Source organism: Microcebus murinus, chromosome 18 (genome assembly GCF_040939455.1).
Source record: "Microcebus murinus isolate Inina chromosome 18, M.murinus_Inina_mat1.0, whole genome shotgun sequence".
Classification (NCBI taxonomy): Eukaryota; Metazoa; Chordata; class Mammalia; order Primates; family Cheirogaleidae; genus Microcebus; species Microcebus murinus.
This window is the reverse complement of record NC_134121.1, coordinates 14268599-14281314: the sequence shown is the minus strand read 5'-3', so window position 1 is coordinate 14281314 and position 12716 is coordinate 14268599. Positions and strand designations below refer to the sequence as shown.

At 41.0% G+C, this 12716-nt stretch overlaps 2 protein-coding genes across 2 annotated transcripts in view; one reads left to right on the top strand and one right to left on the bottom strand.

Moving 5' to 3' along the window:
• STX8 (syntaxin 8) overlaps positions 1–12716 on the top strand; it is a 467623-nt gene that overhangs the window by 168217 nt on the left and 286690 nt on the right. The gene's annotated exons all lie outside the window — the stretch shown is intronic.
• The window catches only part of CFAP52 (cilia and flagella associated protein 52), a 52118-nt gene that overhangs the window by 9427 nt on the left and 29975 nt on the right, over positions 1–12716 (bottom strand). The window contains exon 9 of the mRNA XM_012761214.2: positions 1237–1385. Within this exon, the coding sequence (XP_012616668.1) occupies positions 1237–1385 (149 nt within the window). The remainder of the gene's footprint in view (positions 1–1236; positions 1386–12716) is intronic.

Below are 12716 nucleotides of genomic sequence, written 5' to 3'. Positions count from 1 at the left end.
TGAGCCATGGGTGAACCTACAGGAAGAACATTCCAGGCAGACAAAACAGTGACAGCAAAGGCCTGATGCCCTTTGTTTGAGGAAGAGCAAAGAAGAAAGTTCCAGGTAAGAAGGTGGAGGGTGAGGGAGGAGAAACGGTCATACAGAACCTTGTACACAATTACGAGAACTTTGTCTTCTACTCTTAGAGGGTGAAAAACTTGAGCCCTAGAAGTGGCATGATCTGACTCACATTTTCGAACAGATTTCCGCCTTCTGTGCTGAGAGCAGATCTGGGGGAGAAGGATGACGGGCAAAAGGAGAAGCGGGGAGGCTGGGCGGGAAGCTACCAGGGCAGTCTGGGGGAGAGAGGATGGTGGCTACTACGAGGGTGGAGAGCGTGAGAAGTGATGGGCGTTGGACAGACTCTGAAAGAAGAGCCATCGGGCATAGGGATGTGGGCATAAGAGAAACAAGGGAGGTAGTGATGACTCTAAGGTTTCCGACCTGAGGTGTGCTAGCTCTAAGTGTCGTGTGAGCCAAGAGCTCCTGGTGGCATTATGCAGAGAAGACGTGCGGGGGTGGGCGTGGGGCTGGGAGGTGCCGACAAGGGGGAAGCAGAGCCAAGAAAAGAGGGGAGAAAATGGGTTCCTGGTGTCACCATTTTAATAGCTGCACCTAAAGATCCACTTGGCTTTTTCATCGATACGAACCAGTAAATGTGCTTTGTGACCACTGGGGAGATTTTCATATAGATTAGACATAAGATGATATTTTAAAATTACTGTTTTAAAGGAAAATATTTTTAGAGATGCATACTGAAGTATTCAGAGTGGAATATAATATCTCTGTCTATAATGTATGCTAAAATGCTTTGGCATAAAATAATAAATTGAGTTAAAAATAAATAATTCCACATTTGAGGCATAACTTGGTTTGAGTCAGGTTTTTATCTCTTACACAACCAAAAGGGTTCTCACATGAGTGCCCTGGACTTGCTAAGGCCTCAAAGCCATCTCCAAATTGAATTACTAAATTCTCCTACTAGAGCGAAAGATACATGCTCTCTGCAGCAATTTGGGAGAAGAGAAAGTGCTGCATGGTTCTTCCTAGCTCAGAAAAGTCTCCCAGCTGGGAGGAAACTCGGAAGGGAGGCTAGATTAGAAGCAAGGAGGGGGCGGGCGGTGGGAGGCCGTGTAGGATAAGAATGGCAGCAGAGCCGCAGCCCACTGCCAGATCTGGACGAGTAGACGTTACCTGAAATGATGCTCCTGCCGTCCCTCATGAAGTCAATGCCGTGGCAGGTCATGTTGGGCACGGTGATCCTCAGCAGCTCCCTGTTGGATGACGTGTGCCACACCCTGATGTCCTTCTTGGCACAGGTGGCAAAAAGCTCAGCAGTGCCGCTGCAAAGAAGCCGTCAGGAGAATAAGAGATGCAGCCGTAAGAGACGCACAACGCTTCTGGGATGCACACCTGATGCCAAAATGCGATTCCCAAGGACATAGGGAAGGATGCTTTTCCCTACCAATTATATGAAGGTTTGATCTTACAGATTTCTTGCGTAAAATGGCATTTCGTGCCCTGAAACCACCTGCCGGCAATCTTTTGTCGTTCTTTCCCTTCAGGGAGGGTTGGGACCAAACCCCCCAGGGAGGGTTGCACAAAAAGAAAAAGTCAATTTAGAAGTCTCTCAAAGTCTTGCTAGACTAGAGGGTAGTAAGTTACATTTTTCTCTCTCTTATTTTTTTAAACCACTTTATTGAGGTATGATGTTAAAAGCTGTACATATTATAGGGTCTCACTCTGTCGCCCAGGCTGGAGCTCAGTGGTGCAATCACAGCTCACTGCAGCCTCGAACCCCTGTCCTCAAGTGATCCTTCCGCCTCAGCCTCCTGAGCCGCCAAATGCAGCTGTGAGCCACCACACCCAGCTAAAGCTACCCATATTCAATATATATAACTTGATGAGTTTGGAGATAAGTATGTACCCAGTAGGTAACATTTCTTGAGACAAATACATCCATGGAATATTCATATTAGAAGAGGGTAAGCAAACACTTTCCCCGTAAAGTAGAAAATCTTATAAAATTTCAAAGAAGAAAATGACAACGGTGCTGGAATTCATGTTTGTGGATAAACCGAAACCCTTCTCTGCTTGGTTGTGAGAAAAGATGAGATGACGGACAAGCAAGAGAAACCCAGAGTAACTGGTCTGTCAGGCTCAATAAAAGAAAAAAAAAAAAAAAAGGCAATTTGTAAATAGAATGTAATTTACCAATAGGTCAAAAGATTACAGATTATTCCCACCTGGATAAGAAAAAGGAGGAATAGCAGGGTACAACAAAGACCATTTTATTTATAAGCTTACATTTTTAGCTAGTCTCTGTGGAGACTGAAGCTAAACTTTAGATTTCAGTATGTCTCAAGCAATTTCTATATTTCATCATGAACACATTACCATAAAAAGAGAGCCTTTCTCTCTTATTTTAAGACCTAATCACTTTGAAATTAATAGAAAAAGGTGAGTGGATCCCTTCCAGACATTTCACTTTGTGGCTCAGAGTTAAGATTCTGGTGCTGGGCTAGAAGGAGCAAGGGCTGGAAGAAGACAGCAGACACGACACGGCTCCGTGCCACACGGTCCTGATTAACAGAGATCAAAGCGAGCCAAGATCAAGATTTATTTAAACTAAGAGATGTTTATATCAGCTACTGCCTTCGGTGAATGAGCTCTTCCCCTGAGGAAAGTGAGCTCTTAAAGATGTGTGAATATTATGTACAGACTGCTCATGAAAATCAAATACCATAAAATGAATGTCCCTAGAGAACTTTCCAAACTCTCTACCCTTCACGGACAATCCACTTCTTCAGCAGTCAAGCCTAGTTCAAAAACGATCCATTCAAGTATTAGACTGTCCTTAGCTTAGGGTCTGAGAGGTTAAGTTCCTGAAAGAACTTGAGTGATTGGATCGTGATGATGCCCTAGGCCCGTGCGCTCCCTTCCTTTCCTTCTAAAATCCCATGAGATAAAGATACAGAGATGTAGATATACAGATATACATTTTTTTCCCCCTTAACAATACAAGAAAGCACGAAAGAGTATTATCAAATAGGCCAGAAACATTGAAGAGAAACAGAAATCAGCCAGATAAGATCTGCAGGGAAAGAACCGGAGAAAAACTCAGCTCAAAAGCGAAAGCAGGCCGGGCGCGGTGGCTCACGCCTGTAATCCTAGCACTCTGGGAGGCCGAGGCCGGAGGATTGCCCAAGGTCAGGAATTTGAGACCAGCCTGAGCAAGAGCAACACCCCATCTCTACTAAAAATAGAAACAAATTATCTGGACAACTAAAAATATACAGAAAAAATTAGCCGGGCATAGTGGCACATGCCTGTAGTCCCAGCTACTCGGGAGGCTGAGGCAGGAGGATCAGTTGAGCCCAGGAGTTTGAGGTTGCTGTGAGCTAGGCTGACGTCATGGCACTCTAGCCTGGGCAACAGAGTGAGACTCTGTCTCAAAAAAAATCGCAAGCGGAGAGTACCTCTCGTAATGTTGGAGCAGTTGAACTGCTTACAGATACAATTATAACAGATAACAATTATAGAAACTGGATAGCTAGGCATGGTGGCTCACACCTGTAATCTCAGTGACAGGGGAGGCTGAGGTGGGAGGATCACTTATGGCCAGAAGTTCAAGACCAGCCTGGACAACATAGCGAGAACTGGGTTCCAAAAAAATAAAAAATAAATTAGCTAGGCATGATGGCATGCACCTGCCATTCCAGCTACTCAGGAGGCTCAGGTGGTAGGATCACTTGAGCCAAGCATAAGACTTCAAGGTTACAGTGAGCTATGCTCATGCCACTGCGCTCCAGCCTGGGCAACAGAGTGAGAAACCCCATCTCTTAAAAAACAAAAAATAACAAATGAAAACATTGGATACAATTAACAATAATATCCAAATATCCTAAAGACAATGAGAACCTCTAAAAGTAGATAGAAATCAAGAAGCATTTGCTCTTATAAAAGTGCAAGTGGAAAGGGTTAAGAATTGTTAGTGTGTGGCTTTCTCACACGAGGTGCTCCCTGGCTCCCACAGCTATGGTGATGTAGAAAAAGGTGGCAGAAAACCCACAGCCTTACCAGCTAAGGTAAGGTGCTAGAGATCAGAGTCAAGAGATAGAAAATCAGCTGTAAAAATCCTGGCAGCAAGAGAACCATAGGAGTAAGACATGCATTGTGATTATAAGCACTGCCCAAATTCCTGGCTGGTAGCTGAATTATACATGTCTGGCGGGAACCCCAAGAAGAAGAAAAAGAGGATTCTACTACTCTCTTTTTAAATTGATTTTTAAAAGTATTTCTACTTTTGGAGACAGCTACACGGGGTCAATCTGAGAGTTTTTGCCTTTTTAACTGAATATTTTCCCCAACTTCGCTCAGCTTGGATGGCAGAAAGCTGAAACTCACAGGCTTGAAGTGTCAGAGCTTGAGGTCAGCAGACTACTTGGAAATTAGGAAGAAATCATTAGAAGCAAGGAAATCATGGAAAGGATAAGCCTCATTTCTGCACAAACCTTTGGATGGCTGCCAAATAATGTAAGCCCACAAGAGAACCCAGGGCTAAGCTAAAACAGCAGCAGCGGGAAATCATGAGAATATCAGCTGATTCATACTATGGGAAGGCAAAATTCGCAGTTTGAGTCCATGCCAATCAGCCTCAGAGAACAAAGTTGCTACAATGTATTCTATATAATACTGAGTTTTCAACAAGAAATTCTCAAACATGCAAAGAGACAGGAAAAGGTGACTCAGGAAAAAGGCAGTCAAAACAATCTGACTCCAAGTAGACCTAGGTATTAGGTTAGCAAAGACTTCAAAGCATGAAGAATGTATTTAAAATACATTCTAAATATTAAAGGAAACTATGATATCAATAGATGAACAGATAGGTAATCCCAATAGAGAACTAGAAACTATATATGTATATTATAAATATAAATTTTATAAGAGTTATGTATTTTTTCTGTAGGTAAAGAATATAATAACTGAAATAGAATTACTAGATGGGCTCAACAAGAGACTAGATATGGCAAAAGAATCTATGAGCTTAAAATTAGAAAATGCATAGAGCTTCTTACATGAGAATTAAAATATGTTGTACCTACTAACATTAAATCTTGTGTAAGTCTCTAAAACAAACAAACAAAAAAGAATCTATGAGCCTGAAGGTAGATTTAGTAGAAATTACATGACTTAAAAAAAAAAAAAAACAGAGCAAAAATTTAAAGAACAATGAACAGCCTAGCGATCTAAAATTAAATTATTCAACGTGTGTAATTTGAATCTCAGTAGAATACAAGAAAAGATGAAGATTCTTGAAGAAATAATAGCTGAAAACTTCCCAATTTGGTGGACAACATCAGCTACAGATCCCAAAGCTTAAAAAACCCTAAGTAGGATAAATACAAAAGAAAGACATGTCATAGTCAAGCTGATGAGAGACAAAAGCAAAGAGAAAATCTTGAAAGTAGACAAAAAATGATATTAATACATTACAGAGAGAGAAACAATAATAAGAATTTATAATGACTTCTCATTAGAAACTATGGAAGCCAGAAGGCATTGGAATGATATATCCAACCTGATGAATAAATGGAAAACAATCAGGCAAGAATTCTATAACCAGTGAAATTATTCCTCAAAAATGAAGGCTGGAACCTAAGTGGACACATAGGTACTACAGTAATAGGGTATTGGGCAGGTGGGAGGGGGAAGGGGGGTGGGTATATACATACATAATGAGTGAGATGTGCACCATCTGGGGGATGGTCATGCTGGAGACTCAGACTTGTGGGGGGACGGGAGGAAAGGGCATTTATTGAAACCTTAAAATCTGTACCCCTATAATACACTGAAATAAATAAATAAATAAATAAATAAAGACTGGAAAAAGATGTTTTCAGATAATCAAAACAGTGAATTCTTCACCAGAGACTTATGCTTAAAAAAAAAATGCTAAACAAAGTTCTTTAGGCTGAAGGGAAAAGACACCAGATGGCAACTTAGATATAAATAAAGAATGAAGAGCATCAAAAATTCTCAAATATGTGGGTAAGCACAGAAAACATTTTGAAAATTTTCGCTTCTTCTGTTAATTTCTTGAAAAGATTTGTGATTGTTTAAAGCAAAAATTATAATATTGTACTGATGGCCTTATAATATTGATAAGTATCCATGAGAATAATAGTAGCAAGGATGAAGGTGGAGTTTAAGGGAAATGTACTGTTGCAAAGTTCTACACTGTATTTTACTTAAAGTAATTCAGTATTAACTCTAAGTTAGACTGTGATATGTTAAAGATGCATATTGTGATCCTTAGAGCAATCACTAAAAAATTAACACAAAAGTATATAGCCAGAAAGCTAATAGAGCTATTCAATAGAATGCTGAAAATATTTGATTAACACAAAAGATAGCAGGAAAAATGTAATAGAAGAGCAAAGAACTGATGAGATCCCCCCCAAAAAGCTATAGCAAAATGGAAGATTTAATATAAACATATGAAAAATTTCAATAGATGTAAATTAACTGAACATTCCAAATAAAAAACAGAGATTATCAGACTGGGTAGAAAAACAAGAACCAATGATATGAGGTTTTAAGAGATGGACTTTAGGCCGGGCATGGTGGCTCACGCCTGTAATCCTAGCACTCTGGGAGGCCGAGGCGGGTGGATCGTTCAAGGTCAGGAGTTTGAAACCAGCCTGAGCAAAAGCAAGACCCTGTCTCTACTAAAAATAGAAAGAAATTAATTGGCCAACTAAAAATATATAGAAAAAATTAGCCAGGCATGGTGGTGCATGGCTATAGTCCCAGCTACTCGGGAGACTGAGGCAGGAGTCTCAGTCTCCTTGCTTGAGCCCAGGAGTTTGAGGTTGGTGTGAGCTAGGCTGACGCCACAGCACTCTAGCCCAGCCAACGGAGTGAGACTGTGTCTCAAAAAAACAAAAGAAAAAAAAAAAGAAAAAAAGAGAGACAGACTTTAAATATAAAGATATTGGAAAATAAGAGGCCGAAAAGAGATACATCATGTAAAGAGTAAGCATAAGAAAGCTGGAATGAATCCATTAATGTTATACAAAAGGGCCAGGTGTGATGATCACACCTGTAATCTTAGCACACTCACTGCAAAGCGAGATGAGAGGATTACTTGAGGCCAGGAGCTCCCAGTCCAGGCAACATAGCGAGACCCTGTATCTACAAAATATTTTTAAATAAGCTAGGCGTGTTGGTACATGCCAGTAGTCCCAGCTACATGGGAAGGTGAGGCAGGGGAATCAGCTGGGCCCAGGATTACAATGAGCTATGATTGTGCCACTGCACTCCAACCTGGGCAACAGGGCAAGACCCTGTCCTTGGGAAAAAAAAATTATACAAAAGATATTTCAAATCAAAGAGAATTACTAGAGATAGAGGAACACTTAATAATGATAAAAATGGCAATACAGCAGGAAGATATAACAATTATACTTAATAACAGAGCTTCAAAATATATGAAACAAAAACTGACTGAAATAAAGAGATAAATCTACAGTCACTGCTTGGGATGTTAACACTTCTCTCAGTAACTGATAAAACTAGACTAAAAATCAGTAAGCAAGAAAAAGTCAGTAAGAATAAGAAGACATTCTCACTAACGTTGACTCATAAAAAAAAAACAAAAAAAAAAAACAAGAATAAGAAGACAAATATGACACTAACCACATTTAAAGCTTCCATAGAGAAAGGAAAATGATTTCCAAAGTGCATATTAAATTATTTTATTTGCATAAAGTTCAAAAGCATGTAAAACTAATACATGGGGCTAGAAATCTAGGTGGTGATTATCTTTAAGTAGGAAGGTGAGGGTAGTGATTAGAAGGGGTGTTTTGGGGGATGATAAAAATGTCCTATTGCTTGACCAGGGTGTAGTCATACAGGTATGGTAATTCACTGAGTTGCTTACTTATGATTTATGTACTTTCTGTACATATGTTATACTTCAAAAACGAACTTCATTAAAATTCATTTTGTGCCTCGCCAAACTATCATTCAAGTCTGAGGGTAAAAAAAAAAGATATTTTCAGATAACTAAGGACAAAATTTTCTATACACAGACTGTCTCTAAAAGAATTTAAAAATAAAAAACTCAAGAGGATTGATGCATGAAAAAAAGAGAATGATAAAAGCAAAGAACAAAATTTATAGTTAAATCTAAGTAATTACTTGTAAAAAGAAAATACTAATATAATCTAGATCTATCATTCCAAATAATTTTAATGTGGGACATGGTAGATGAATAGGGAAATAAATATATGCTGAGACTCTTGCCTTTTTGGCAGAGAGAATACAAATGTTGATTAACTGTGGTCTTTGACAGAAAAATATATTTAGATACGTATATTAAAAATTCAAGGGTAAAATGAATAAAAACAAAGTGAGTAGCTCCCAAGCCATATGCAGTGGGGGAGGGGAAGACTGAACCAAAGAAGACATGATCACTACAGCAAAAGACAAGACAAGAAAAAAGGAAACATGTTAAATAGAAAACAGAAAATATCTATAAACTTATCAGATAGTAATAACTATGAATGAGTTAAATTCTGTGGAAAGACTAAGACTTGCCTAAAACTAAACAATACTATTAGGTTGAAAACGAAGAGTTGGAAAAAGACATATCATTTCTTTTGCTAGGATACATGTTTCTACATATTGCTAGAATACATGTAATGCATATTAGATCATAAGCAACTGGTAAATAGGCAAATGATAGCAGAATATTGCAGAAGTTTCATTGGTTTATACATGATTTTTTTTTCTCAGTATAATAATGCTTTGGTATATAAAGTAAAAGCAGGCCAAAACAAAGAACATTAACACAGCTAGATTGGCAAGTGGAGGAATAATGCGGTCCCATACACGATGCTTGCTTATTTTATGTTCTTCCTCTTAGCTCAGTTCATCCCCACAACTCAGTAGCCTCAAGCCTTCCTAAGTCTCCTTTAAGAAAGTTACCCTCACTTCTTAAAAAGTGAAGTCCTATATTTACTGGGGCATTTCGTTTTTCATTAAAAATTTAACAACTCTTTTTTAACTGTGCTAATATTTTATTTAAATTATTGGTTTTGTTAGTGCTCTTATTACAGAGTTGCATAGGCTTTAAGTGATTGGTCTAACCCAGTGTTTCTCAACTAAGGGTAATTTTCCCACCAGGGGAAGTTTGACAACGTCTGGGAACATTTTGGGTTGTCACAAGTAGTGGGGGAGGGGCTGCTAGTGGCATCTGGTGGGTAGGGGCAAGGGATGCTGCTAACCACCCTGTGATGTACAGGACAGTCCCCTACAGTGTAGAGTTATCTGATGCAAGATGTCAATAATACTGAGGTTGAGAAATCCTGACCTAACCCAATTTTTCCCAGAAGCCTTGTTCTTTTCAGTACATGAGTTTATAGAATTTTGGGTATTCTAATGAATTCATTTATCACATTACAGCAAAAATACCTAATTATGTAAATGCTATTTAAAAAAAAAATGAAGATGTGGTATTATCACCAAAGTAAAATTAATGGCAAGAGGAATATTTTGTGAAAACATACAATAAACAAGGGAGATGAAATAATTATGAACATTTATATACTTTGAACCTATATATACTTTCCCTTTGAAATAAGGGAAAGGCTGACAGAGATGCAAGGAGAATTTAAGAAATCTTCATTATTACACTTCTGTCAGAAGTTATGAGTTAATCTTACATATAAATTTATGCCAACAAATTTGCAAATCTAGATGAAATAGATGCATTCTTAGGAAAATATACATTTTGGAATTGACTCAAAAGGAGATACGATTATTCATAATAGGCAAAATGTGGGAAACAACCCAAATATCCATCAACTGCTGAATAAACAAAATAAGATATGTCCATACAATGGAATTCATTTGGCAATAAAAAGGGATGAAGAACTGATACACTCTATAGTAGAGGAATGTCAGAAACATTATGCTAAGCCAAAGAACCCCATCACAAAAGGTCATATATTTCATGATCCCATTTGTAAGAAATGCCCAGAAGAGGAAAAGTCCACATATAGAGAGATTAGTGTTTGCCTAGCAAGGCAGGGGAAGCAAAGGGTAATGAGGAGTGACTGCTACTAGGGTTCCTTTAGGGATAATAAGATGTTCTAAAGTTATAGTATGGTGACAGTTACACAACTCTGTAAATATGCTAAAAGCCATTGACTTGGACAATGGTTCACTCTAAATAGGTGAACTTTATGGCATGTAAATTATATTTTAATAAATCTTCTTTTTAAAAACAAAGAACAATAAGAGGTACAAAACCCAAATAGATCGATAACTATGTAAGAAATTGAAAAGATAGTTAAAAATCAACCCTAAAGAAGCACCAGGAGGGAGGATCAAGATGGCGGACGAGAAACACTGCCAGAAAGAGTGTCTCTGCAGAAAAGACAGATTCTAGCAGAAATTAGAAAAAAGAAGCAAGAAGGCGAGCATACAGCAGACGAGGGCCAGAAGGAGGGGTACCTGAGACCCCGGGAGACTCCACAGGAGGAGGCTGCGGAGGAGAACTGGAAGCTGAGACCGCCGGAGCAGCTCGGAGACCAGCGGGAAGGGTAGGTAGATAAATCACCTTTCCCCTCCTCTGCATTTGGGACTGCTGGTGGGCTCCCCAGCGGGTGGAGAGACCTTCGGACACCAGCCCAGAGACGGCCGCCGCCAGCTAGCGGTGAGCCTGTAGCGGACGAGGCACCAGACTCCCGAATCCCTCGGGGCACCTCCGTGTGCACAGACCCGAGCCGCGCGGCAGGTGCCATATTGCCTCCTTCTCCCCTCCACCGACCCTACCTGCGGCTGCCCAGAGAGACAATACAGCCACCAGCCGGAGGCACCTCCAGGGAACGGGACCTTCCCTTTTGGGACCCTACAGCTGACTAAGGGGAACTCAGACTGTGAGCTCCCTACCCACCAGCCCTCCCAGGTGCTGCTGGCACGGTGTTCTCAGGAGAACGGTGCCGACTCAGAGGCTGAGAGACACAGACACAGCTTGGGCTCCCTGTGGGTGAATTGGGACTGGACCTCCTCTCCCTGGTGGGGATACAGTTTGAACTCTGGGACCCAGAGGTCGGACCTGCACACCAGATCCCGTGCACCAAGGTCTAGCATTGCCCGGGGCACAGAAGGGATATTTGTGAACAGCCTGCTGAGGTGTGTGTGCCTCCAGGGGCAGATCAGCGTCCTAGAGGGCAACCCTCCCACCAAAGGGAGGCCGTGTGCCCAGCCCTGGCAGCGTTTCTGCGCAGGGAACCTCCCCGCCGGCATGACAATCTGGGGAGGCCTGGTGGTGTGTAGACTGGCCTGCTGGCAGAGGCCCAGGAGTAGCTGCGGAGTTGGGGAGGGTGGAAAGAAGCGAGGCCCACTCCAGACTGCGGGTCTCAGACAGCCCCACCCCACAAGCAGACTTTCTGGCTGAGAGGGGCCATTCCAGCCCCATCCTAACAGCTTTTCCTGGAAGCAGAGAACAGAACTTTGACCCCTGCTAAAGGCATTGGTGGTGCCTGAGGGCAGGCTTACCCAACCCAGCTCCACCCAGAACAAGAGCTGATAACAGGACACAAAAACAACAGCATAGCCTGTTCCTCCAAGCAAGCGCCACCTACTGACAGGGACGGCATCCTGCACAGCCTTTTCATGGCACCCACTGACTCATTATACAGGGAGTGGTGGAATCTCACCCACAGACACCACCTAACGGGTCAGAAATTAAACAAGGTGTGTGAATACCCAAACAAAAACCTAAAGGAAAGAAACAACAACTGATCGGCATGGGAAGAAATCAGCGAAGGAACTCAGGAAATATGAAGAACCAAATGGAAAACACACCCCCAAAGAGGAGCACCAGCCCCCTAGAAACGGACACCAACCCAAATCAGGCAACCAGAATGACAGGAGAGGAATTTCGTATGTGGATATTAAGAACACTCACTAACCTGCAACAACAACTCAATAACCAACACAAAGAAACCACAAAAAGCCTCCAGGACCTAGAAGAAAAGTTCACTAAAGAAATAGACAAAATGAAGAAAAGTTTAACCGAACTCCTGGAAATGAAGAATCAATTCAGGGAACTACAAAATACAGTGGAAAGTCTCAAGAACAGGGTAGATCAAACAGAAGAAAGAATCTCAGAGACTGAAGATAACACCCTCCAACTAAATAAAACCATCACAGAGATAGAGCAGAGAAACAAGAGAAAAGAGCAAAGTCTACAAGAGATGTGGGATTATGTGAAGAAACCTAATGTGAGGGTCACTGGGTTACCAGAAGGGGAAGAGGACAACACTCAAGGGTTGGACAAGCTATTTGAAGATATAATAGAGGAAAATTTCCCAGGCCTTGCTCAAAATCTCGATATACAAGTTCAAGAAGCTCAGAGGACCCCTGGGAGATTCAATGCAAACAGGAAGACGTCACGACATGCAGTCATCAGACTGACCAAAATATCAACTAAAGAGGCCCTTCTAAGAGCTGTAAGACAAAAGAAGCAAGTGACATACAAGGGAAAGCCAATTCGAATAACACTAGACTTCTCTAATGAGACTTTACAAGCAAGGAGAGACTGGGGCCCCATTCTCACTCTTCTGAAACAAAACAATGCCCAGCCTAGAATCTTATTC